Source organism: Mustela erminea, chromosome 8 (genome assembly GCF_009829155.1).
Source record: "Mustela erminea isolate mMusErm1 chromosome 8, mMusErm1.Pri, whole genome shotgun sequence".
NCBI classification, from domain to species: Eukaryota; Metazoa; Chordata; class Mammalia; order Carnivora; family Mustelidae; genus Mustela; species Mustela erminea.
Window position 1 is genome coordinate 44969114 of NC_045621.1, and position 27958 is coordinate 44997071.

The 27958-nt window shown below is 52.1% G+C and overlaps 1 protein-coding gene across 9 annotated transcripts in view; it reads right to left on the minus strand.

The window, feature by feature from the left end:
* The window catches only part of HDAC4 (histone deacetylase 4), a 288152-nt gene that overhangs the window by 119554 nt on the left and 140640 nt on the right, over window positions 1-27958 (minus strand). Inside the window, exon 1 of one of the 9 annotated variants that reach the window (XM_032355372.1) lies at window positions 19567-19865. The exons of 7 other annotated variants lie outside the window; for them this stretch is intronic. In XM_032355372.1, coding sequence (XP_032211263.1) covers window positions 19567-19672 — 106 coding nt within the window. In that variant the 5' untranslated portion in view covers window positions 19673-19865. Of the gene's footprint in view, window positions 1-4906; window positions 4930-19566; window positions 19866-27958 lie in introns of those variants that run through there. One more of the 9 variants, XM_032355376.1, reaches the window with a different exon arrangement.

Below are 27958 nucleotides of genomic sequence, written 5' to 3' on the forward strand. Positions count from 1 at the left end.
GGCGTGTGGAGCTGACATTCACTAGGACTCACACCCGTAAGACTTTCCGCGTCGGCTGGCCACACTTCTCCAGTGGGGAGCCTTCCCATCTCAGTGTGAAGGGTGAAAGCTAGGCCTTCGGGGTGCAGAGAGAGGGTCGCTGCACTCTGCACAAATACAGGAGTTTTCACTCCTGCTCTCGTTACAGCGTCCACATCCTCAGCTCATTCATGTCCCCAGAATAAAGCCTTTTTCCAGAGGAAGAAACCTCCAGCTGCTCACCCCCAGATACAGGCCTGCCCTGCACACCACCGGGAGGACATCCAGGAGCCTCCCACATCTGCCTCGACACCGCTCTCAGCCCCGCCCCGGACGGAGAGGCATTGCTCTGGAGGTGGGTGTGTGGGTTAGCCGGTAGGCAGTCAGGGGAGGTGAGCGGGGCTGGCTTTCCCAGGTCAGTGGCTGCAATGGACACCACCTGCCCTCTGCCTCCCATCACAGGCTGCTACTGTCGTTCCCTCTTCCGCTCACCCATGTTTGAGGCTTGGGACCTTTCTCTGGAACTCACTGGTGTAGACCAGCCCTCAAGCCATTTTTTCCGGTAATACTTCAGAACGTATCTCTGAACAAACTCTATTAAAAAACACAATCAAATATCATTCGTATACCCAAGTAAATTAACGATTCCATGACGTTATCAAACAGCCACAAAGCGTTTCCAAGTTTTAGAAAATTGCATACATGTTTTTTAAACTTTATTCAAACCAAGACCCAAATAAGGTCCATATGTTGTGCTGGCTGACGCATCCCTTCAATCCCTTTTACTCTAAAGGTTCCTCCTCCTTCTCCCTCCGGCACCCCCTCCAACACTGCTGTTTGCCCTGCCCTGGAGATGGCGGGTGCCGCCTGGGCTGCAGGTCTCTGGCCTGCATATCCGGTGATCTGGAAGCAGGGTCTGGAGGTGTGGGCAGACCACCTCTGCGCAGAGGCTCCTCCGGTGGCTCAAGGGGCTGCCGCATCTCCACAGGTCTTCTGCGCCGACCACGAACAAGGCCAAGACATCAGGGTTGTATGGCACGCCTGCCCATACTGCCCTGGCCTCTCGACTCGCTGTCTGATTTCTGTAATGAGGAAGGACCCCGAATCAACCATCTTCTTGCCCTGACCTTGTTTAGAAGGAGGGCAGGACAGGTACCTGGTTTCTTCCTTTACCTGCCAATTTTTAAAAAATAATGAGTTGATCCCCAACATCCTCCATGTGTGAGAGACGAGGAGGGCTTCTGTTCCTCAAGATCAATCAGAGCCCACTGCAGTTCAGCTCACACTGTGCTCTGACAGTAGACCCCCTCCTAGACCAGCGAGGGCCCTCCAGCATGGCCTACTGCTGCTCCAAAGCCAGCCACAGCCCTCATTCTGCAGTCATGAGGCGTGCCGGGCAATCCTCACACATTTTTTGACCCCTCTATGGAATCAGACGTTCCTCCAAGGAGAAGTGGGTCCCGTTGGTGGGAGGCAGTGTTTAGAGACCACAACCTCTGTGGTGTCCACATGGCGTGTCCCCACGAGCTCTGCTGGGGACTGGTATGTTCTGGGGTTCTTGGGAATTTCAGGAGGGAGCACAACTAGATCCATGTGTTCAACCTGCCATGTCGCTGTCTACCTTCAGAATGCATAACCTATCAGAACCAGCACTCGAAAGGATTGAAGACACTTCATCAAGATCCATTCAAAATACTGATTTACACGGCTTATCACTTCCCCCAAAGTGTTCTTAACTGGATTACAACCATTCTATTTGATGCTGTGCTGTGGGGGTGGCTGTAAAGCGGTGATGAGGGTAGAAGTCCAAATTTTAAATGTGAAGACTTAAAAATATTCTGTAGGGAATGCAGACGGCACAAGCTCCTACCTTAGCTTCACACGTAACTGAGGATATAGGGTATTTCTCTGCGCTCCACTTAGATGCATAAACGAAATGCCAAAGAAATCAACTCATATTAACAATTTACTGGAAGTTAAATTACGCTTGAAAAATAAAAACAAAATGATTATGGCCCGAGGAGAGGCCGTTTTGCTGTCTACTGTTTTGTTTTCAACAGACATCAAAATGTAAAGAACTAAATATAATACATGGAGGTATTTATGGCTTTTTACAGATGTGTATCCAAGGGAAGGTGTTCTCATCTGGTGTGGGGCAGGGAGAGGTACATGTCCTATGCAGATATCAAAGGTAACCCTTTTAAGTGTATTTTTTGTGCATGTGATTTCCTTGCAGGTTCTAGAAATCAAGCAGGGAGCAGCATATACTTAGGCCCTGGTTTCCCCCCACTTCTGCCTTCCAGCCAAGAAGGGAGTTGACGACTCTCCCAAGTCAATGAGAAATCTACTACCTGCCCCCCGCTGGAGGAGGACAGGAGGTCCTAGAGGACAAGCCTTCAGCTTCTCCCACCACCACCAGGGGATCGCAGGTCCTGTGGGCTGACCCCACCCGGAGGCTGGACATGACAAGTCATGTTAATGTGGACAGTAACCGACTGCTGGGGAACCTCAAGTACAGAGAGACTAGGCAGCCATGATAGGCGAATGCGGAATGGGAGCCTGGCATCTAAAATGTGGGCGGAGCAGGGCCGAGCTGAAGGGCTGCTGGGTACGCTGGGTGGTTTTCGGGCCAGGGGGGTGGCCGCAGCTCTGAGACTTGGGGCATGGCTGATTGGCACCCTGAGGTCCGAGAACCCTGCTCAGGAGCACCTACTGGCACTGGGGAGCTGCCTGACGCCTGCCTCTCCCTGTGGCTCCAGCATGGGTCTTGGTCACGACCATGGCCAGTCTTCCCTGTAATTACTAGCCCACTCGAGCACTCTGCCGTTCGGCGCTCTCCATGAGCAAACTCCTGTTCCTGAAAAGCTCTTGGTGCCGGATCTGCCCCGGGGTCAGCCACACGAGGCTCTGCTCAAGGCTGAGACAACGGCCCCCAAAGAACAGCCTCGTGACCAGCACCAGGAAGATAGGCTTAAAAGCACAGCAGAGCCCCATGTCCCCTGCTAAGCCCAGAGACGAAATGGAAAAACCTCTGATAACGCTATCTTCAGCACAAAAGACAAGAAGCTACAGCTAACACCACAGGTATGTTTCGCTCCACTGTCTCCTTATTCCCCTAATTAGGCTTTCTCCCTTCTCACTCCCAAACTAGATGTTTCTTTTTTTTTTTTTTTTTTTTTTTCAACAGTATCTCCCCGGCAGAAGGTCTGAGATCTACCCATGTACTCATACGGCAAGGACTCTGGGCTGCAGCCTCTGCCATCCTGGAGAGGGCATCCCCACTGCTGGCCAGGGGTTCCCCAGGGCCTGGCTCCCTCCAGCAAGGCCCCTCCTAGCTTCTCAGTGGTCTGTGGGCCCCAGAGAGAACATTCCAGCAGGGAAGGCAAGCCCATGGACCTGCAGGAAGGGCTCACAAACACGTGTCCTTCCTTCCTAGCCACATCCCAGCAAATCATCATGGGAGTCATCGGGATGCAAGATGAGGCGACTCCTGAGAACCAGCTCTGTGCTTTGCAGTCCCAAGAATGGGGAATCACATCCAAGTAAAGCTCAGAGAGGAGTCTACACAAGGGCCGCTGGGACGTCAGTTCACAGGATACCTGGTAGGGAGACCTGGGCTCTCCATATGTCCATGGAGAGATTGGAGCCCAGAGACAAGTCTAGCATACAGAGACGGGGGCCATGGTGACAGTATGGACTCCGGTGCTGGCTGACCTGGGAGGAGGACCCTGGCTGATACTAGGACGCCCGCTCCTTGCTGGGCAACGTGGCCCATGTGAGAAGCGTGGGCACATGGCTGGTACTATCCAAGCCAGAGCAGAATGCCCCTCAAAGTGGTCCCCCATCATGGGGCCATGAAGCTGAGGCTGGTAGCCGAAGTGAAGAACAGGTGTCCAGGAGAGGCGTGCGGAGCCGGGCCCACCCAGCCTCATGTGCTCCTGAACCTGACCCCCAAAATGTGGGGCCAGAAGGTGCTATTTCACCACAAGATGAAACGGGGCAGTCGGCAGGCTGGGAGCAAGTTCCAGAAGGAAGCTGGCTCAGCCCCGGGGGCGTGCTTGTCTGACCCACACAACTGAAGGCAGAGTCTGTGGAGGATTGGGAGAAGAGGGGTGGCCTGTGGCTGGCCAGGGCAGGGTGAAGCCGCCCGCAATCCAGACTCTGGTAACCCAGTTGCAGGCCCATTCTCATCTGCTCATTGGCATCAGCCACTCTGCGAATCTGGCTGGCCAGCACTGTCCTAGAGTGTCCAGCGACTGGCTAAGAGGGATAGGGACAACCTAAGCCCCAGGGACAGCTCTCTCCATGGGAGCAGGGACGTCCCTTTCTATAATCAAGTTATTTTTAGCAAAATCAACTGTAAAGGATAAAACCTTATTGACCATGCAAGGATTTTGGAAAATTCCATTCTGTACTTGAACCAGCAGTAAAGAAGCGGGAATGGAAAGCATCACCACGATGGATTATGCTGTCAGGATCCCAAAGAAAGGACCACGGCAAGCATTTCTTCTCCTGGATTTACGAATCTGCACAAGTCGTTCACTTTTTAGGCTGGAAACCCCATTAGTGAAACAGACATTGGCCATCCCAGGACCATCTCAAAAAGCGGTGTGGTCACAGCGTTTGGGGGGGGGATAGACATATGCAGGGAACCAGATGCCAGCACATCCTCGTGCTGCCGACCACCGGCCACACCTTGGTGTGACCCGAAACCACTGCATCACCTTGTGTCCCAGGCATGCAAGCAAATCCTGAGTGCAATAGCCCACCTGCTGGCCAAGGCCGCCTCCCACAGCAGGCCCTGCCCCTGCCCCTGCCCCGGCTGGACCTCCTGCTCAGCACACTTGCGGCATCTATAGCAGCATAGGTGGGGGTCCCGGGTACTCACACACTCGGAACCACACGGAACGCTCAACTCAGGTGACAGGAACAGGAGCTAGAAGCACTGGAGCTTGACAGGGTCCCAGACAGATGAGAGTGCAAGGGCTTTCTATGGCAGAGGAAAAAGGAACTCGGCCTCACACATAGGCAGGAGCTCGATGAGGATCCTGCTGGGTTAGACCAGGCCTCTCTCCCTCCAGTGCACTCTCCCTCCTCCCCCCGGAAAGAAACAGAAGGCTGCTGTGGCACAGGAGGATGAAGAGAAGGGAATGAAGACAATGGAGCAGTATTCTGCCCTCTTAACATTGCTGTATAAACCTGAAGTCCATGAGGCTGCTGTTCCCTTCCTCGCTTTCGCCACCAGCCCCGTTAATGGCATAGAATGTTGGCTCCGGGCCCCTCTCCCAGCCACGGGTCACTGATGGCACAGGTTCAGCGGTCCTGCTGCCTGCCCTTCCCACCTCCCGGGCAGGCCAGGTCACAATCTGCTTCCATCCTGGACGACCTGCTGTAGAGTTAGGCTCCTAACACGAGAGCCTAACTCTCTTTAGCTCAGAACTCTGCAGAGGCAATACTGGAACACAGCTGGCTGAGAATGTTCCAGAACGGCTGGAAGACATGAATCTGCAGATGCAGAAACACAACCAAAGCAGGAGAAGAAAACAGAAATAAATTAAGATAATTTCAAGGTGGACCTGCAGACACCAAAGAGAAGACCTTGAAACAGAAGCGCAGGTATCCTACGAGGGGAATGACAGTGACCACCCCTGAGTGTGGGGAGAAACAATGTCCAGCTGGAATGAGGGGTGTAGAGAAACCATCTGCCAAGAGCAGCACAGACCATGTACAGACTTGTGTTCCCTCAGAGATGAAGAGAGATGAGAACTTGCTGAGATGCCTTTGGTTCAGGGACTAGGTGAGCACAGAAACACACGGAGATGAAGATGGAAATGAACCCAAGCACGTGCTGCCTGCGCCCGAGGGTAAGCCCAGCTTCTCCCTGTGGTGCTGGACTCCACGACAAGGAAATTCCTGGCCAGAGGCAGGGACAGAGGTGTGGCAAGGGTTAGTGGTGCTCTAGACACTTCCGTGGCTGAGCAGGCTGGGGCAGAAAGCACTGAGCACACACAGTTGACGTTCATCCCGTGACGCTGGGAACAGTGCAGAACTTCCAAAGCAGTGAGGATTCACAACCCGTCAGAGAGAACTTTAAGGAAAAACAGAAACATGGCTGCCAACCACACACAACACACACATGTGTACAAATACATCACATGCACACACACAGCAGCACACGCACCACATATGCACACACTGCATATGTGCACATACCACACAGGCACACACCACAGTGCACACACAAGCACACGCACCACACATGTGCATATACTGCATATGAGCGCACCACACATGTGCATATACTGCATATGAGCGCACCACACATGTGCGCACACACCACATGTACACTGCAACACAACATGCAGGCACATATAACACACAAACACATGTGCACACCACACATGTGTGCACGCATGCATATACATCCACACATCACACATATACCACGCACACACAAATGCACACACATACACCATACATGTACCACACGTGCACACACCACACCACACATATACATACACGCGCACACACAGCTGGGTGCCTCCCAATGACAGAGCACACCGCATCTATAAGGTTTTGCCAAAATAACCACACTTGAATCTGATCAAACCTCTAGATGCCGGGAGCCTGGGTGGCTCAGTGGGTTAAGTCTCTGTCTTTGGCTAAGGTCATGATCTCAGGGTCCTGGGACCGAACCCCGCATCAGGCTCTCTGCTCAGTGGGGAGCCTGCTTCCCCCACATCCCCCCCACCGCCTGCCTATCTGCCTACTTGTGATCTCTGTCAAATAAATAAATAAAATATTTTTTAAAAAGAAAAAAAAAACACCTCTAGATGCTCTAGATGCAACTACTAATTTCCAGGAAACACAAACAACAGAGGTTCACTTTAAATGACAAGACAGGAGATGGGTGAAATCAAGCAAAATTTAAAATACAGGAAAACTCCACAAGACAAGCCACCTAGAATCTTCACAGATGAACCACAAGGGTCAAAACTGAACAGACCCAAAAGGCAGGGAGAAGGTGCAGGTTAGAGGGAGACTATGACATACACCCACCACCCGTGGGAGTGCTCGCTGGACCTGAGGAAACAGTGACCTGAATCTATGTACATGGTAAACACGGCTAGAGACACAGAAACACTGTGAGTACCCAATAACAGATAACTGTTAATCTTGTCTAAACAGAAAAATGGCCTCCCACTGAGGGTCAAACCACAGTCCCTGCCTTTTAGAGACACAAGCCCTCATGTGGCTACAGATGGGGTGATGCGGTGAGTGGGATTTCATTCAAAAGGAGCACAAGGGCAGAGGCGGTGAGTAAGTCAGGGCACAGACAAGACACAGCTGGAGGTCCCCAGGCACAGCCCAGGTTGACTGACAGCGGGAACAGTGGGGTTCCTTCTAGTATTTTATGCACTTTCAAATGTATGTAAAATTTTCTATGACACAAAGTTCATTTTTTAAAAAATTACATTCCTAATATGGGTCAAAAAAGAGATCACAACAGCTGTTTAAAAATAATTAAGAGAGAAAGATAATGAAAAAAAGGACCTAGAGTAAGTAGTGAGCGTCTACTCTTACTGTACTCGGAGGAAAATTGAAAGCCTTACACAGTTACATCTGACAGTAATAAACATACAAACTAATAAGTTAGCTATCGTTTTAAGTAGCTAGAAAAAACACAAGAATAAATGCAAGGAAGACAGACAGAAAGAGATAATAAATATATAAATGAAATGGAAAATATCCATTACATAACTTCACGAATACCAACACGACACAAAATTGATTCTTTAAAAAGACCAATAGCATAGACACACTTCTGGTCAGAGTGGTTTAGAAAATGAGAGAAAGGCACAAATGAACTGTAGGTATGGCAGAGACTGAAAACATAACCAAATACAATGAACAACTCCACGCCTATCAGTTTTAAAGCCTACATAAAACAACAGACATATTTCTAGAGAAATAAAAGTTTCCCAAATTGATAAAAAACAGAAAATAGAGTAACCCTTTAATCACAAGCTAAATTGACCCAATACTTTAAAATCTTCCCACAAGGATCGTATTAGAGACAGTATTGCCAAACTTTAACTAACTGCTCATTCAGTTTTAAAGAAAACTTCCAAGGAACAGAGGAATAAAGGGCACCCCAAGTTCATGCTGTGAGGCTAGGAAGAAACCTTGTTACAGAAACCAGGCAAAGAGAGCATAAAAAATGATAGTCTCTGTCGTGAACAGGGCCTCAAAAGTCCCAAATAAATTATTAGCAAGCTTAATCTAGCAGTCTATAGAAAGAGATAATCCGCCAAGACAAGTGGTGTTTTAAAATGAGAAAAGCAACACATACACAGAACATCTATAAACACGATTCACCACACTAATAACGATGATCTTAATAATGAAAATAAACACATTATAAAACCCAACAAATATTCACATTATAAAAGCTCTTAACAAACTAAGAATAAAAGAGAATTTCTTTAGTCTCAAAAAGGGTATCTATTTAAAAAAAAAAAAAAAACATGGCAAATACTGCTTTTGATGACGAACCTTAAACAAGACAAGATTCCAGCCAGAGAAAGCAGATAGAATAACAACATAAGAAGAAAGGGAAAAGACAAAACCATCACGATTCACAGATTCTCAGGACTGTTAGTACGGAACACTACCCCCGCCCCCCGCCCCCAAGAAGGAATTACAGAGAAGATAGTAAAACTTACAAGGACACTGAATGAAACAAGGCAAGATCAACAGGGAAAAACCAACTGGATTTCAACATAATACAACAAGAAAATAGGCCTAATAATATTTAAAAAAAAAAAGTGTCCAAAATTTTATGGCTGAATTCAACACTGTTACAGACAGCTATAGAGACAATGATAAAGACTGTTAAGAAATGTTTTAAACAACTGAAGGATGTGGAGAGATGGGCCAAGTGAGGATGAGAAGACTTACTGTCGCAGAGACGTCCATTCTCTCCAGACTGAGCTGTGGATCCGACGCACAGACTGCCAGGAACGGGACAGAGGGATCTCAGACTACAGGACAAAACAGACCTGGGAGCCTCAGTCAAGGTGTTCCCGCAGAAGGCAGCAGCATGTCCTCCTCGGAGAACAATAGCAGAGACCACCCCGAACACAGACGACAAGAAGGCGGAAGTCACCCCCGATCACACCATAGGCCAAAATTAATTCTGCCAGAATTAAGACTCAAATGTGATAGACAAAACTCAAGAAAAACTCACGATGCGAAAAGGGCTTAGCACCAGACAAATCTGAGCAGCTTGGCTACCTTCACTAGTTCGACCTGCTCCGTAGACACTGTATGGAAGTGGAAGGCTGGGCCCTGGCAAGGCTTGCTGGAGCCTTATGGAAGCCACCAAGGGCTTGTCTCTATTACCTGTAAGGGCTTCCTACTAATCGGTATGAAAAGGAAAAGGAAAACAGGAGTTGGCGGGGGAAGGCTTCTCGAAGAAGAAAGGCTCCTAATGGCAGAAAATAAGTGGCAGAAAGGCCATAGTACCTGCGGAGCATCCTTGAGACACCACGAGCTCCCGGCAACACACATGAGGCTGGGCCTTCGGGAAAATGATCAGTTTGCCCTTAGGAAACTGAATCTTGGCTCTCAGACCCAGGAATTCCACTCCGGAGTGTGTCCATGCTTGGGAAAGGCCTGCGCATGTATGAGCACAGGGCCAGACTCACACTCACAGACAGCAGGACTCACGGAAACCGTCCAGTCAGCCACCAACACATTGGCAGGGGGATGTCAAGAGGGTGTCTCCGTACTTAGCAGTAAAAAGGAGCGAGAAACAGCTACACATAATGTCACAATTGGATCTCAGGAACAAACTGGAGTGAGAGGAAACCCCCCTGCAGGATCACAGCACCTTTTTTGGGAGGGGGGGAATGACAGCACTTTTAAATGGCATGCTATTCGAGGAACCAGATGAATGCAGCAAAACTAGTTCTTCCAAGAAAGCAAGTCAGGGGCAAACAGCAGAGTGAGAAAGGGGCTTATTCCGTGGAGGGCTGCCCACGACTCCTTGCATTTGTTACTGGCCTCAGAGCAAAAGGGCTCAGGGGGTCCCCTGGGGGGAGATGAGCTGCACGGAAAGCAGCCCAAGGAAACGTCTCGCTCTATTCTATAGCAGGTGGGACTCCTTTGGGGTCATAAGGTCCTCTGATGATAAAGGACAGAATGACGTTTCAAAATCCTACCTTCTGCACTTCTTAGGAGCAGAGCGCCTTTAATGTGTACCAAAACATGTACACACAGCGAGTGTGGGCTGCACGTCTGGCAGGAGGCCGGGCAAGACCATCCCTGCAGAGGTCAGCACTGCCCCCGCCACAGGGAAGGAGGGACGAGAAAGGCCGTGACCCTTCCCCAGCCTGGTCCCAGACTGCCTACTGCACACTTCCTGCAAACTACCCTCTACAAACGTGGGGGTCTTTCATACTGAAAAACATCACCCAAAAGGGGGCAGACGTTGGCTGGTGAAGACCTATGTCTTCACAGGCAAGACGAAGGAATCTTCGGGCCACATAGCACGAATGCGCGACCAGATCACCTCGCTTGACTCATCCGTGGTCACTTCCTCAATAGATTTCATTCTAAATTCCGTTTAAATTGACCTGCACAAATCCATTTTAAACGAAAATTTTTGACGAAAGGAAATACATTGTTTCTTCTATCTTGTTTCTTTTCATAGCAGAAACACAGAATTGATGCTTCTCCTAAAACAAAATCACGAAGCAGCATGGAATCCAGCTTCCAGAAAGCTAGAAATACAGAATGCTCTGTCCTCCCCGAGGGCCTGGCTTTGCCACTTCTCTGACAGTGCTGAAAGCCCGACTGCTAAGACTGAAAGGCCCTCGGGCCAGCTGGGCGTGTGGAGGAGGATATCAGCAGCACGGAGGCTGACCGTCACAGAAAGTAACTTCACTGACACACGCATCTGAAAACATCTCAAGTGTCACCGCTTAACCTGCAAGTGGTGGTCACCACGCAGTGGCAGGAGTCCCCCGAGCCAGGGGTTTTGTCTGAAGGAAGGACTGTGGTCACCGGCCTGGGTGATCCCGCAGCTGGGGCTGCAGAAATAGCTTTCCATCTGGCCGGGACCTGCCACAGTCCCCAGAATCCCGCACGTGAAAGCACCGTCCTGGATTCGTACAGTGAGCTGCTCAGGCCATTTCTTGAAACTCCAAGCAAACACTCTGCAAAACAAAAGGCAGTGGCGATGCGCCCCGGTGAGAAGCCTCACGGGGGGCGGGGGGGGGCACCCAGGTGGGCAGGCCGTGGGCACCGAGTCCAGACGCCAGTCTGATGGCGGAAGCCTTCCATTCTCCTCAGCCTCCTGCCTCAAAGAAGCCATTTCCTGGACTATAGGGCCATTTGGAATATAATTGCCTTTAAAAATGAAAAACACTACTGAAGACTTCTCGAAGTTCCTCAAGTGACGCGGGAAGGGGTCGGGAGGACCATTATCTGTTCCCTGCAGATTTCAATTTTAAAGTCCGGTTGACAGGGTTTGTAAAAAGAAATGGATAAAAGGGAACAAGAACAGAGATGTTTAAGATTTCTGCAGGATACCTGGGAGTCCAATTAATCTTTAACTCATATTGTGAAAATGAGCTTTGAAAGGTGTTTACACCCAACAGCCTCCTGACTGAGTCAAGGAGGGTTCACTCCGGACACTTGAAGAACAGCTTTTGACGAACACAGGCTGACAGCACCCTGACCGCTCCAAATGCTACACTCGGGGGACAACCAGGAGACCTCCGACTCTCCATCATGCAAGGAGACAACAGCCACAGGATTCAGGGAGCAGACCCGGGGTACGCCTGAGCAGGGGGAGCAAATGAGCCCGGCCCAGAAGCCAGGATGGCCGGGGACCTCTCGGCCGGGAAGGCCACTCTCCCATCAACCTCTGACCCCACGGCCCTCCAGCCCCCCGCATGCGGGGGCTCCTGGAGCAGCAGGGAGCGGAAGGCCGGAGCTGGGTGCTGGCCTCAGGCAGGAGCTGTCAACACAACCACCGGGATTGCTGGACACTCACCCTTAGACACCAGCTGAATTTAGCAAAGCCTCTACTGTGAGAAACAAAAACTGAGTATCCCAACAAGGGCCCCCATACCCCTCAGGAGAGTGCTGTGTGTGGCCCTCACTTGCCCTGGGATTGTGGGGGTGGGGTGACGACTGTGGGTGCCTGGAACAGTGCGGGACCACAAAGGTGGCCCCGAGAAGGAGGGAGGGAGGGCCTGGAGCTGCTCACCAGCCCCTGAGCTGCCTGAGAAGGCCGGGTTGGGCTGGAGAGGAACCTACCTACTCAGAGCCGCACTGATGGAGGCTGATCGCTTGGCGGAGGGCCGCCCATGAAGCTCCGGTGGGTCTATAAAGAACACAGTCCCCACAAACCCTCTGGGCAGGTGTCAGCGGCCCCTGCCCAGTGCGCCTGAGGTGGGCCTCCCTTGGGCTCTGTGAAGCAACTCCTGGGATGTGCTTTTCCACGGCCCAGAGCTGCCTCCTCTGGGAGGGAGTCCCGTAGCCAGGGTTCACCCCAGGGCTGCCACCGCACCATGTGCTCCTGGGTTAGGAGGACCCATCTCCATCCTGGTCCCCCATTCACACCAGGTGTCTCTTCAGCTCTGGGAGGGGCCAGGGCCATCTTCCCAGGTCCAGCCACAGTGCTCCCACCAGAGAACCAGGCCTGGGACAGGCCACGGACTCACACGCAGAAGGTGAACAGCACACAAGTGTCGGCTGCCTCGCTCGAGTGTCCGCAACAAGCATGACAAGCCTCAGCCACCCCCCACACCCCCACCCCCAGAGCACGCAATCTGGAGGGGGAGGTGAGAGCAATGGATAGGACAGCGTGAGCCTCGTGGCAAGCAGGACAAGTGGACCCCGCTACGTACCTTCTGACCCCCATCTGACAGATGTGGACTGGGGAGGGAAAGAGAAGCAGAGAACACACAGGTCCCAGTGACAGGAAGCAAAAAAGCCAAGCCTGGTGGCCCCAGCGATGTGCTCATGAGGCTGCATGCCTTAGCCTCCCGTGTCTGCTGCACATAGCAGGTTCCTACAAGCTCAGTGGCTCCAAGCAACACATGTGTATCCTAGAGTTCCAGAGGCCGGAAGTGGGAATGGATTTTAGGGAGCTAAAAGCAAGGCGTGAGCAGGCTCCGTTCCTTCCAGAGGCTATAGGGGACAATCTGCTCCTGGCCTTCCCCAGCATCCGGGGCAGCAGGGCTCCTGGGCCCCCTGTATCTCCAAAGCCATTACTCCCATCAGTCTGACCCCTGCTTCTGTCTTCCCAGCTCCTTCTACCACTCTGACTCCCCTGCCTCCCATCTGGAAGGACCCTTGTGATTCCACTGGCTCACCCAGATAATTCAAGATCATCACCCATCTCAAGACCCTTAAAGGTCCATTTGCCACATAAGGTCACATACAGATACTGAATAATGGTATGGACTTTTTTTGGCGGGTGGGCACTGTTCTGTCCATCAGACTCTAGCTCCTAGGATGAGATTAGAAAGGGGGGATTAAGAAAGAAGCAAGGAACAGGTGGGGAAGCACCCATGGGATCCAGGTGCGAGCCAGTGGTGGTTGGGCTGCCACCGTTAATGATGGAGAGGGGGGTGGCCAGGCTCTACACCGACCTAATAAATTTACTGAGCACTCTGCATTTTACCCTTTTAAAATGCAAAAGCCAGTGATTTTCTAGTAAATTTACCATGATGTGCAACATCACCCTAAACCTGTGTTAGAACACTTTCATTCCTCCGATGGGACGCCTCCTTGTGTGCATGCTTTAAGGGGCAGGTAATGGCACTTGCTAGTTGGCTGAATGCAGGACATGAGAGAGGATTTCAAGGGCGAAATGGGGGCTTCAGAGGATGGAGGCTGCACTGAGTCCATGCTGGCACGAGAGAGCCAAGAGTCCAGTTTCAGACACTCAAGTCTGCAATGCCTATGAAACACCCAGGCAAGGACCCAAAACAAGCAGCTGGCTCTGGGATCCGGCATCAGGTAAGATCCAGGCTGAGCTAAGAATTTGAACAGCAGAAGAACCATGGCAGTGTTCTCTGTTATGAAGAATGGGACAAGGACCACTGAGGTCACCTAGGTAACACATCAGTAGCCCTGGGGACACTCCAGTGCTGAGACACCGGAGAGCTGAGAGAAAAGCTGCCCAGGGAAGTGGACGGGTAACAGGAGCGTGTGGTTCTGGAACAAGGTGCTTTTAGAAGTGGTTGGTCCACTGAGTCAATACGGGGAGAGGCCATGCAAGATGAGGGCTAGAACATGGCATTCTGGGATCTGGCAACAAGGAGTCATCTGTGAATACAGGGTCCTGTGCTGGGAGCCAGGAGAAAACTGGATTACCCGTGGGAGGCTGCAGCCCCTCCAGGGGGGCACAGCCAAACCATACGAGCTCGTCTTACCTGCAGATGAATGAGAGGCAGCATCAAAGACCAATGCCGGCCTCGGAATCTGAAGCAGGTAAGGGCTCGAGAGGCAGGAAGCTGAAGCACCAAGCACCTGGACCCCGTCTTTCTAGAATAGTATTCCTGAGGGTAGTGACACTGGGGGATATCCCCACCGCACACACTGGAACTCTCTCCAAAATCTCTATCGCACTCCCACCAATTAACACTGAACTGAGAACAAAAGCTCCAAGCCCACCCTGCCTCCTGCAGCAAGAAAGAGGTGACAGGCCAGCTGGCCAGCCTGGGGCCCAGCACGGGGTGCTCATGGAGGCAGCCCCACGACGGGCTGCACCAGCCCGGCACGACCTAAGTTCATCAGCAACCACTGGGCACCAACAGGAGCCTCTCGGGATGGCAGTGTGGGAAAGTTGAATTAAACTCCCCCATCGATCGATACTGATACCCTTCACCCAACTCAGAAGAGCTGTGCTGTATCCACGTCATGCATCCAAATTTATTTTTTAAAAACTTTTTTAAATATAATAAACCCTACTTTGTTTCAAAAGTTAAACACGGAGTCTTAAGTGTTTATGGCTACACGGATGCTCACAGCACGCGGTCACACATTTCGTTCAGACCACATGGGGCACAGCTCCCCACCAGAAACCACGGGGAAGGTTTCTGCACCGCATCTGCTCTCCCGGCTAGATGCACACGTGCACTTGTGCACTGAACATCCTGGTCGAGACCAGGAATGTCACGGGTAAGTCAGCCACGGCAGGGACCCTCCAAGGACCCTGCCCCGTGGGGAGTGCTCAAGCCTGCTGTGCCCACATACCTGCTCTGCCTAGGGCTGCAGCTGATCATCACCCGCTGAGGAAATGAAGCCTTGCTGCCCGGAGTGCACGTTACACAGTGCCGAACGCTCGTGGGGTGAGCACTCAGAGGTCTGTCTTTGAACGAGAGGCCCTTTACAAAACTCAGTGTCTGAGGGTTCCCTTGGAGCAGTGCCACTCTCTCCACCAGCCCGACACCCACCCTCCCTTGGCCCTGGAATGCCTTCCCCCTTGGGGTGACCTGTTCTGGCCAGTGGCCAGGGCAGGGAAGGTGGCATTGCTGCAGACCCTGTTCAGGGAGTGGCGTGCGGGGCTCCCGCCCCAGACCCTGGGGGTAACCATCCCCACATGGGGGCTCAGAAGCAGTACGGCCCTGTCCCGTAGAGAAGCGGCATCTCCCGGTGCCGGCGGTGCTCTGCCTTCCGCCAGCCTCACCTGCAGCCTCCCAGCAGGAGCAGCGCCTGCATGTGAAGAAGGCTCTTCCTGGGCACCCCACATTCTCCAGAATTTCTAAACGCAATCCCTGGTTTAACAGAACAGAAGCAAGCAGCAGAAGATAGTGCTCGGTATTCCATGACATTTCCCCCTCCTGCTGGCACAGAATCTCCATGAGGCCTTCGTTAAAAAGCCCTCCTCACGAAAACAAAACCCCCTTGGATGCCCCAAAGATGGAACAAGTTGGGACAACTGCCAGATGACCCACGGCCCGAGGCAGCAGCAGAGACTGGGGTGTCCTTGCTAGGGTCCCTTAGTCTTGGAGTGGGGACCTGCTCCTGCCTGGCTCCGCAGGGCCCTGCACATGCAGTACAGCGTGAGGCGGGTTCCAGAGGTCTGAAGGGCATGGGGCCCTCTTCTCCCCTTAATGATGGCCAAACTGACTGGATCTCTATACCCGACTTCTGGGAACCTTTACGTCAATTTAAAATTCCTTGCATTTGGAAAGGGAAGGGTAATCAAACAAATCAGATGTGGGGGAAGAAATGCAACACCATTTTCTCCCCGTTCTTGGTATAAAGCAATGCCATCCATGGGTGCTAAATAAGTCAACCATTGGTGGTGATGAACGCATTGATTACAGGTCATGAAGAGAAATGACCAGAACTAAAGATAACACCACCACTAACGAAATCAGAAAGCGATGGAAAGGGGCTGGAAACAGCTTAGTGTGCAAATTATCTCATCTCCCGTGGCATCAACAAATACTGCTGAAAGCTTCCATGTCAGAAAATAGCTGCTCATCTAAATATATGACCTTGCACATCATCCCATAACAGAGAGGACACAGCCTCACAAACGGCCAGCAGGACAACATAACCACACACACTGAACCAGAAAAAAGGCTAGAGAAAGCCCATGTGCAAGAAGCCAAAAGAACAGAAGCATTAAATTCAGAAAACAGAATAAAAAATTGGATGAAAAACAGAATCAAATACATTCATTGTGTTCCCAAATGTAAATGGGATATGTTCCCATGAAAATGATCAGATTGGGTTAAAAAAAAACATATATGTGTACAGAAAAAGGAGCCAGCTATGAGGCTCAAACTGAACAGAAAAAAAAAAGGACACAAGAGACAAAGAGAAAGACACAAGACACAAGAGAAAGAAGTCTAAGATCAAAATACCAGTATTGGAAGATTTAATCCAAAGCTAATGTAAAATGCAAAATAAGGTACAGGCCATGTCATTAGTCTAAAGTATACAATTTACCACAAGAATATGGCTATGGTAGAGAAGTGTGGGAACAGAGGACACACAGAAACCCAGGCAGAACTGGACAGAAAGAGCAAACTGGCAGGAGATGTGGGTTCATTCCCATATACGGAGGGCATCGCGACGGGAAGCAGGACCATGCAGGAGACCAGAATAATGGAACGAACCCTTGGTAAACGATATGCCTCAAACTCTGTCATGAAAGACTGATGCTTCCTTCTCAAGCCCCTAGGGAACATTCACCAAAATCAATGCCACATGGAGAACACAGAAAATTTCCAAACACATACAAAAACCCATCCAGTACAGACAGCGATCCCCGAGCACACTGCCACGGAATGAGGCGGAAACAAAACACGCAGAAACAAGAGCACCAAACACTTTTTCCTTTCAACGTTCAAAAACCCAACGTGAGGGGCACCTGGGTGGCTCAGTGGGTTATGTCTCTGCCTTCGGCTCAGGTCATGATCTCAGGGTCCTGGGATCGAGCCCCGCATCCGGCTCTCCTCTCAGCGGGGAGCCTGCTTCCTTCTCTCTCTCTCTCTGCCTGCCTCTGCCTACTTGTGATCTCTGTCTGTCAAATAAATAAATAAAATCTTTTAAAAAAAAAAAAACCCAACGTGAAAATGAAGAGAGCACACGTAAAATAAAGAAAAGGAACACATCAGGTATAGCGGATGGCAGGGACTGCTCAGAAAGCTCAGAAAGGAATTCATAGTCTAACACAGTTAAGAGTAGGAATTGAAACAAACAAATTAAGCACTGGACTCCAAAAGTTAGAGTAAGAACCAGAAAATTAAACCATATGCTGTTTAAGGAAAAAGAGGAAAAAGATCATGCAGATCATAGAAATTAAAGGAATTACTGATTCGGGGCCCCGAAACTCAGGAACCGGATAAAAGCGGCTAGGGGCCGTTGAGCAGTGAGGACAGCCTGGGTGCTTTTTGGGCAGGGGGATGGAGAGCAGTACAGCTGATGAAGGCTTTCAGGAACTAGTCCCACAATTGTAACAAAACAAAACAAATAACACTTTCGTTGTAAAAACCTTCCATGGTGCACAGAACCAGGGAGGAATATGGCAAACACCCACGCGTGTAGCTTGAACAATTACCAATATTTGCCATTTTGTTTCATTTATTAATATCCACTTTTTGCAATTCCATGGAATAAAATATCTCAACTTTAAACTGGTAAAAGATTGAAAACAGTCATACAGCTTTTAAAAAGTTTTTTCTCATTAATAATGATCATGAATTTAAAAATAATGATTTTAACTGAACTTGCCAATGTCACACAGCCAGGTGCCAGGTCCCTTTGACCAAAAGGTCTGCTGCCCCTGGTGTCCGCGTGCTCTGAGAGCCGGCAACAAAACAACACCGGAAGAACGGCTAGTTCCACAGCTGTCGGTACCATCAAGGGTTGCTGGAAATGTGGGGTAAACTTCAAAATCCTGTCCGTGGCCAAACTCTCCACTGGTGGGGAGCCATGCATGGACTGCCCATACAACTTGGCTAGACTCTCTTCTGCTGAATACTTTTCCAAGGAGTGCTATTACATGACAAGCCCAAACCCCTCAGTTCTTGTGGACCCTGAAGAACTGGCCCTTTCACAACAGGTGGCTTCAATGGTGTTTTCTCCGGAGTAATAGCTATGTCCTCCGTGCTGGAGGACAACGCTTTACCCAAACACCTGTTCCAAATCTGACTCTACAGGAGATAGATAACATGACTTCCATACAAGCGGGGCTCTGGGGACCGCTCCGAGGCGAGGTCTTAAAGAGGGACACCACCTTGCCACGAGTAAGCCTAGTGCAGAAACACATGCCACTTCTCATGTCGACTTTCCTGGCCTTCCCGACAGCCCATGATGTCATTTTAATGGGATCTCATGTGCATAAGTTCCCATGCGCTGCCTGCACCAGCGAGGGTTCTCTCTGGAGGGAGCAAAACCATCTGTACTCCTCTGCTCTGTGAGCTAACGAAGAAGCAAGTGCAAGATTCTCCCCCACTCCCTATTTCAGAACGATCCTTAAAGCTCTTTAGAAAACCTTTTTAATGTTTCTAATTTTTCTGTATCCTGCAGGAAGAAAAAACTGCTTTTTGGAAATATTTGCAAGCTCAAATTGAGCAAGAGCTGTAAATAAAAACCTGGCATACAGTTGGAGCTTGGCTTTCGAGAAGTGCCCAAATGCACTTCCGGAAAACTATAAATAGAACCAGGCCGCGCCCCATGCAAAAAATGGTGAAATGTCCTTTAAGTTCTCCTATATATATGCAGCTATCAGAGACAAAGAAGACTTCCAGAAGTCAGGGAGAGACCAGCTAAGAGTCTGCAATCACGGTTTTTTATAAACAAGGTGTTGCTTCACGAGAGCGCTAAGATCACGCACTCACAATGGAAAGGCAGGAAGATGGGAACGGAGGTTGAGCACAGAGGACTCATGAGGAGAGCTGTGCCAGGGGGACCCACCTCCTCCTCCCCACTACCCCTGCCCAGTGCGGGGAAGTGCTCCTGCCCAGGAGTCCCCTGCTTCCAGCCCATTGTCCCCACCCCCCTTACCTGCTCCGAGCCTGGGGCCTGGGCAGGGCTCACACTGGCACAGATCACAGGTTATTCTCGGAAACCCATTTTGATTACCTAAACTCAGGGGATAAAAATACAGCATTTGAAAGTAGAAAATAGTTCCAGTGGTCGAGGAAGGCCACAAATCTCTACGATAGGTACTGCCTGTTGCAGTTATGTAAGGTCAAGGTCACGGAACATGAAGAAGAAGGCCTTTCACTGTTTCCTTCTTAGCAACCTCCAAAGGAACGTCTGCTTGTGTTTCACCTAACAGCTGGGAGGCACCACGGCCGGTATTACCTAACACTGAGCGCTGAAATATTTAAAAATAGAAGGTGTTTCCTGCACTTGGCAGAAGGAGAAGAGGGCAGCCAAGAGGCCATGTGAGGCGGGGCTGCACTTCTTGGGGTGAGCCAGCCCTTCCAGCAGGATCACCCCCCTCCCCAGGGGGCCATGTACTCCACCAGGCTCTCTGGACCTGGGGTGCCCCACCCCACCCCAAATACCCAACATGGAACACAGCAGCTTTCAAGAGCTTTGTGGGTCACGGGCAGGGGGACCATCCAACAGGAGGCAGGAAAGGCAGGTTTTTGGTGTGTGCTGGGGTGGGGGAAAGAAGTGGGGGTTCAGGTTCAGACTTGAACATCTAGACACATGTTAAACACTCAGCCCCTTAATGGCCATGTAACCTGGGGTCCTAACGAGTGGTGGCTTCTTGTCGTTCTCGTGGGGGGGCGGGTGTGGGTTCCAAGGCCCAGCAGCGCCAAGTGCCAGCAGGACGGCAGCGGAGAGGTGGGGACAGCACCCACTGCTGCCATTCCACCATGACTGCTGGAAGGGCTGGCGATCCTGTGCCGTGGTGCAAACCTGCTTGTAGCGTGCACATGCACGCTGGTGGTCACCACACAAGCCTGCTTGTAGCATGCACATGCACGCTGGTGGTCACCACACCACTAGAGCCCCTGGCTCAAAGTACAAATCGGGAAAAAATGCACAGGTAACTCTAAGCAAACAGGGTCTATAAAAAATTTAGGAACAATGTCTACTCTACAGACATGGCATGGAGAGTTCATTTCTATACCATCTGGAGGCCGATGACTCGCAGCGTTAAGCCTCCGGCCTCAGCCAACCCCCACACTGGGGCTCATGCTCACACCTGCCTTCTCAACATCTTCAATGGGGCACGACTTTCCAAAGTGGCTTCGTCCATATCCCCACCTAAATTCATGGCAACTCCACCATCCACATGCTCAGATCCCAGACCACAGGATCATTCCCACCTCTGCTTCCCTCACAGCTCGCTGGCATCTCCAGTGAATCCTGCGTACGTCCAGTATTTCCAGACTCTGAACCATGTTACCATGCTTGCTGCCTCTATCCAGCCTGAGCCAGCCCCCACCCCCCCATCCCATGCCCCTCCCATGTGTCTGTCACTGTAGCACAAAGCGAGGGGTGTCACTCCTCTGCTCAGAACCTCTAAGAGTTGCCCACTCTCTCAAGGACAAAGCCCTACCCTGCAGGATGGCTGCAAGTCCTCATGGACCCACAGCCACTCCAGATCTTGCAAGAACACTTCTCCTCTCCAGCCTCCTGGCTAGCCCCAGGCCACCCCCTCTGGCCTCTGCACCAGCCACTCAGCACCAGCAAGTCCTGACCAGCCTACCCTGTCCCCTAATGAAAAGTCCCGCATGTCTGAGCTCCCCCCTCCACCCAGCTTCCCAGGTCCAGGATTCAGTGCCCCTGAGCTTGAGCCATGAACATGTTGGGAAGCCGGCGCCCAGCACCAGAGAACATCACTCTGCTCGAGTACACCCCGAGACTCACAGAAACAGACCAGAGCGCCAGCCTCAGCCAACTCCACAGGCATGATCGTTTCCAACCACGGTCCGCTAGCTGAAAAATCAGTCACAGAAAGACGGCTTGAAAAACGCTATACCTTCAGATGAGACACACTTCTAAATATCTAATTTTTTCAAAGAAAACAGAATCATCAAACAAAATTTAAAGCGACTACAAAGTAAATATTTCGAATGAGAACTTACGAAAGCACTTGTGCCCACAAAGAAGCATGCGACTATGTACGCTGATATCCAAAGGAAGAAAGGTTAGAAATTAATGTCACACGTTCAACCTGAGTCTTTAGGACACAAATGTCCAAATGAGGCCCAAGAAACAAAACAGAGATGAGAATGGGAGTCAGGGGATGGCAGAGGCAGAAGCTGGGTCTCTGAAGGACAGTAAACACACAAAGCTGACAGGACACGCAGTGTGCCCTCGGCTCCAAGACCAAAAGACCCAGCTATTCCATGTTCCTCGTGAAAACTTCCAGATCTCGGCTACCTCTGGGGCCTCCCATGCCTTGAAGTGGGCCTAGAAGCTGGAGAAGGACTGCCGTACGGGTCCCAGGTCCCCTCAGTGATCCTGGCCCAAGGCCCAGGAGTTCTGTGAGACATCCAAAGCCTGAGAGAAGCTTTAGCCCCTTCCGTGAGGGCTCTAGACGACAGCGGCTGGCCCCCACCCACCGCTTCCCGCCCACTCCGGCCCGGCTCCCCTGGAGATGTAGTTTGGAGATGTAGATCTGGGTTTGGGTTTACAGCATCCCAGGCAGTCAGCATCACTGTGGGGCTCCAGACACAGGGACCTCTCCTGCACTGAGTGTGGCCACAGTGAAACTGAGCACTGGAAGCAAAATCCTGTCCCGAGCAGAACAGGGGTGAGGCTGACAAAGCTACTCTCTGACCCTGGCTGAAGGTCCTGAAGACCACCATGAGGGCTCCATGGACTGTCTGGGCTCGTGTCCCTCCGGCCCTGCTGTCTGGATGTGCAGGACACAGAGCTGGTGAGAAAAGACAAAAGCATGAAGGTTGGATGCCTCAGTCAGTCCTGGGCACATGTCTGCAAAGGGTGGCGCCTCCCATCACACACCCCACAGAAGTCGGCCTTGGGAAAAACCCTTCCTTCCACCTCGTGATCTCCTTCAAGTATCCGGGAGGGCCGTGAGGGACAGTCCCTACTTTCTGCACCTACGCAAATCCCGGTCACTGCTGCCATCGACGCATCTGGGCTTGTGGGGACAAGCACCTGGTTTCGGGTGCACCAGGGCACAGGGGGCCATTTCTCTAGACACCCCCAAGTCCCCGCTGTGCTGTAATCAGCAAACCCCAGCTTTCCAAGGGCTCCTGTTCCCTGCTCTGGGCCCCAAGACCTGCTATTCCTAATTCTGTGCGCCTATGGGCACAGCAGCAAGACAAAATTTAATGGGTTGGGATAGCTCGTGATAAACAACAACCCAAACAATCTAATTTCCATCCAGGATAAGAAAGGCCTTCGTGTGCCTCCTTCAAGCACGGAGGACACTGAAGAAGTCCGCCGGCAAAGAGGGTGCGGCCGTCCAGCAGAGCGGGCCTCACCTGGGGCACGGCGGGGAGGCACGATGGGGCATTTCTGGTGGAAAATGGCAGACCAAACACTATCGTTTATCCCTGCTCCCCCAACATCCCAGTAAAACGGTATGGATTGTTTAAAAAAAAAGAAACCACCAACAGAAACACAAACAAAATGCACGTAAGAGAACAAGTTCTCAAAGTCAGAAAGCACACGGTGAACGCTGGGCACCTGCCTTATGAGATACAAGAAACCAAACCCTCCCCTGTGGCGGGGAAGGGAGGGTCTGTTTTCAGGTGCAAAGCCTCCAGAAAAGGCTCAGTAGTTGTCAGGAGATGAAACGTCTATCCTGGGGGCACGGAGGTACCCGGACTCCTTGCGTACCCCACACGGCTGGAGAAGCCAGAGACCCCTTCTGGAGGGCAAGGCAGCAGATGGACAGGGCGGAGAGCACAGACGGGGCAGGCTGCGCAGGGGTGGCCTGGCAGTCTACCCCAGGATGTGGTGGCCCGGGTCTGCACCCTCCCAGGGAGGCTGGCAGGTTTGATGAACAACGTGTCCACGCAGGGTTGGGGAGCCCCAGCTACCAGGACCACCCACACTCTGGTGGGTCCCCTCTTCCCCCGGGTGACCTCTCCCAAAGATGAGCAGATAGTTGGGGGCACCAGACTGCTGAAAAAACTATCCCCATATGAGACAGAGCCCATGCAGACAGACACCAGGACCCTGTCCCCAGGGAGATGGTGCCATTCCAGACAGAAGGGCAGACACACTGTCCAGGTGGCCAACAGGATGGGCAGCAAGGCTGCGGAAGAGAAGGAGACCATCAGTATTCAGAGGGAAGACTATTTCCAAAGCCCAAATCCACAAGCCAGATGGCAAACCACAGTGTCACTCTGAGGGCAAATGTCACTTCTTTCACAACGGGGCCAGGGTCACCCAAGCTCAGCCAGGCATGGATGAGAGCCCACAGCACCCCTCTGCCGCCCTGAGGGGACTTGGCCCCTCTATGGGCTCTGTACTCCAGGAGAGGGGCATGCCAGGAGGAGGCCACAGGGCCAGGTCCAGAGCCCAGGCCGGAATGGGGCACCCTCCACCTGGGCAGCAATGAACATGGACTTCTGCCACATTTGGCACCAGACACCTCCACATGTGTCCCTCTCTCCAGAGTTTCCTGGCACTCCAGACCGCATCCCGGAGAGCCTGTCTGGGGAGGTTTGAGTGCACACACGGTAAAGCACAAGGAAAAGAAAGGAAGAAGAGGCCAGGTAGTGAGTGATGGGGACCGAGGGGTGCCAGCTCGCTCTCTGGCACATGTGGGGCCTGAAGCAGGAGGCCCTTTATGCACCCAGAGAATCTGAGAAGCACTAGCGCTCGGTGAACCAAACCGCCACGGGGCCCCCGACGGCTCATAGCTCCGGGATGTGGACAGGCCACGCTGCGGGCCCTCCGATGGCTCACAGCTCTGGGCCGTGGGTCCCAGGATGTCTCACAGCTCTGGACACAGACAGGCCAGGCCACGGACTCCCATCCTGCTGGGCTCCCAGGTCTGGGGACGCAGCCCACAGTCCAGCACCTAAGAAGGCCAGTGTCAGTGAGTGAAGTGGACGCCATGGAGGGAGAGGGGCCGGCTTCACAGGACAGAAAGCAGTCACAATAGAGTGAGGCCTGTCTTTGGAAACACCGTCCTGAGGCACAAAAGCACAAAACCCAAAACTTCACACCATGAAGCACTACACTTAGGAAATAATCCACATTCTCTGTTGTAAATTCCTCCCAGCAATGAACTCATGGACTCCCGAGAAAAGCAGCAGGCTGGTGGGTAACTTGGGGAGGGGTCTGGGAGGAACCAGCCAGGCACTGTGGTCCCGGAGCTGAGGAGCGTTTGTCCCTCTCCTCCCTGACACGTGGGTTTCGGGCCAAGGGATGGCTCACACCGCCATGGTCTTCACTTCAGTTGATGCACCCAAGAGTCTGGTGCCCCTGCCCAGCCGTCAGCACCAGCCTGCTGACTCATAACTCATAATGAGTCCTCCCCACAGGCCCAGACCTGCTCACCAGGCTCAGCACCCACCAGGGGACTGGACATTGTAGAGGTCTGTGCACCTGATGCAGGAAAAAGCAGACACGGCTCCAACTTTAGAAAATACAGAGTTAAGGCCCAGGAAGACCAGAACCCTCACAGAAGACAGTCTCTGTGTAATGCAAAGCATTTCAATGTGAGGTTCCCTGCGTCACTGGTTTCACTTCCTTTTACACGGGAGTCCAAGAGCTGCCATCGCGAAGGGTTCTGGGCTGGAAGAGAGGGATGTGCAAGCCTTAGAGGAACAGAGCAGCTGAGCTCCTGGCCACCTGCCGACTGGAGGGTATGGGACAGAGGACGATGGAGAGCCGCGTGAGACCCCTCCTGTGTGCACGTGCTGTACCCAAGATGCCACCACGCTTCCCTGCACCATGCGATCTCAGAGACCACCCAGGCTCAGAGGCTTGGCTGCCTGCCGGAGGCTGTGCAGCCCATTAGAGTCGGGCCGACCCGCAGAGCTGCTTGGCTCCCAGGCCTGACCCTGCACTCAGGTCTTTCCATCTGCAGCCCAACGAGGGAGCACATGGGGTGGAGCAAGAGAGGGAGGCCACTCTGTGCCTGTGCCCCCGGGGACGGGGACGGGGCTCCTGGCCCAGTGGTCTTCCCACACTCGGAGCGCCCCCAGGAGGGCACAGACCTGAGGGAGAGTGGGGAGGAGCCAAGAGCACGGAGAAAGCCAGGCTGCCCTGGCAAGTTCCAGCAGGATGGGCTGGGAGCCCAGAAAGGACGGAGGAAGGACATGCGCGGGGTACGCAGGCCTTGGAAAGGACGCCTTTTCACAATTCTGACTGTGAGGATCCTCAACCGCAGAAGGGAAAGTGGAATCTGAGGGTTCCTCAGCAGCATGCCGAGGGAAAAAGGCCGTGTCGAAGCTGGAGGGCGCGGGGCAACACCCTTTTGTCCACAACGACCTCCCAGGGTGAGCCCACAGTCCCTATAAACAGCTGCTGGTACACACCACACATGTGCATGTGCCCAGCCTCTGGGGACACAGCTGCAGGCACCCGTGGGGCTCAGGGCTACGGGGCCACAGGCTCCTACAGAGGGCCTCATTTGACTGGCGGCTGCTCACACAGGGTACCCAGCAAACCTGGTGGATGCAGGCAGGTGGAACACTTCTCGGCACCCACTCAGGCTGATCAGGCACATCCAACTGTGGGATTTTGTCCCTAAATTTTTCAAATTGTGGGGTCTGACTATGTATCTTTATGCTCTAGATTTTATTGTTCCCACAAACTGAAAGCACACGAGCCCGCAGGAGGAGCATAGCAGCCCCCGGGAGGCCGGAGATCATGCTCATACAGCGTGGCCCATGGGCACGGGGTGCCTCACATACCCCTGCACTTGTGTCCCCAGGTCGGGAGCTGGAGCACGCTCCCCAGGGCACGGCCTCCTGCTGGGCAGAGCCAGGCGAGTCCCGAGTGACACAGCGCCAGGATGAGGAAACCGAAGAAGGTGGCCTCCGTCCTGCGGTCCCTGCCTGGCACTGCAGCAGGAGCCGCCCAAGGCGGCACGATCCTTCACCGCCCTCGACCATGCACATCCCAAGCCCAGAGACCCACTTTCTGTCACACACACACAAGGCGGGGCTGTGCGGGAGAAGAATTACCATGGGGGCCTGGTTCCCAGGGGGATCGACCAGTTAAACTCATCATCTCGGAAGCTGGTAAGGGAGGTTTTCTGGCACTTTCCTGGGGTCCTTCAGGGGTCCCACGTGTCTCATATTTGCATTTCCGTCACCAGGTAAGTCTTCTCTCACCGAAACCAAATGACAGTATGAGAAACTTGGCTGGGAGGCAGTAGAAGCTTCTGGCTCCAGCTAGTCTCACCCAGCTCCTGCTCCCAAACTCAAGACAAGGGTCAGGAAATCCAACAACCTCTTGACAGTGTGGGGGTCGATACCCTCTGAGATGTGGGAATCCATGTGCTAAAAGTAAGCTTTATTTTTTGCTCAGTTTGGGTAAGTTCTTTTGAGTTTCTGTAATTTCTTCAAAAGTCCACAATTTTCTTTCTAAAAACGCACCTTTGTTAAACAGCCTCAAACAGAAACCCCCCTAACCGAGCCACACATGCTTTAGGGACACACGTCTGGAGGCAATGGTACCTGAATCTCACACCCATGGAACATGCTGGAGCTTCTCATCCACGCAGCTCCTATCCTTCAACTCGGCCGCCACGTCCCCCTGGGCACAGGGGTCACAACACTGTCTGAGGCGGTCTCTCCTCCAGTAGCACAGAGCAGAGGTCTTGTCCCATAATTTACATGCTGGGTGTCCTTAGAGGGTGCTCCTGATCCAAGGTTCCCCGTCCCCTCTCCATGGGGCAGAGGTGCTCCAGGCAGCAAGGACCCTTGGCTGCTATGATGAGTGCATGTGTGACGGACAGCAGCCCCTCAGCATCAACAGTCAGGGCTTAATATGTGCATCCTGTTCTTTTTTTTTTTTTTTTGGTAAAGGTTTTGTTTATTTCGGAGAGAGAGAGAGAGACAGAGACAGAGATAGCAAGAAAGCACAAGCAGGAGGTGAGGGAGAAGTAGGTTTCCCACTGAGCAGGGAGACTGATACAGGACTCCATCCCAGGACCCTGGGATCATGACCTAGGCCTGGGCTGAAGGCAGCTGCTTAACTGACTGAGCCACCAGGGACCCTGAGCCCCCTCTTCTTATTCAGGTCTTGTTTTTTTCCACTTTGTTCCTGGATGACGGAGGCACTGTTCTCAACCTCTTCACTCAGTCAAGGCTGCTGCGGGCCTCCTGGCGTCCACATAGTGCAGTGCCAAGCAAGCTCCCCTTCCAATTCTGGAAGCCAACCCCCAACATGTTCAGTACCATGACTCTCTTCCAATAATAAACACGCATTTTTTTGGTGTCAGAGGGAAAAGTCTGTTACTTCAAAAATATGACAATGATTCACAAATGAGTTA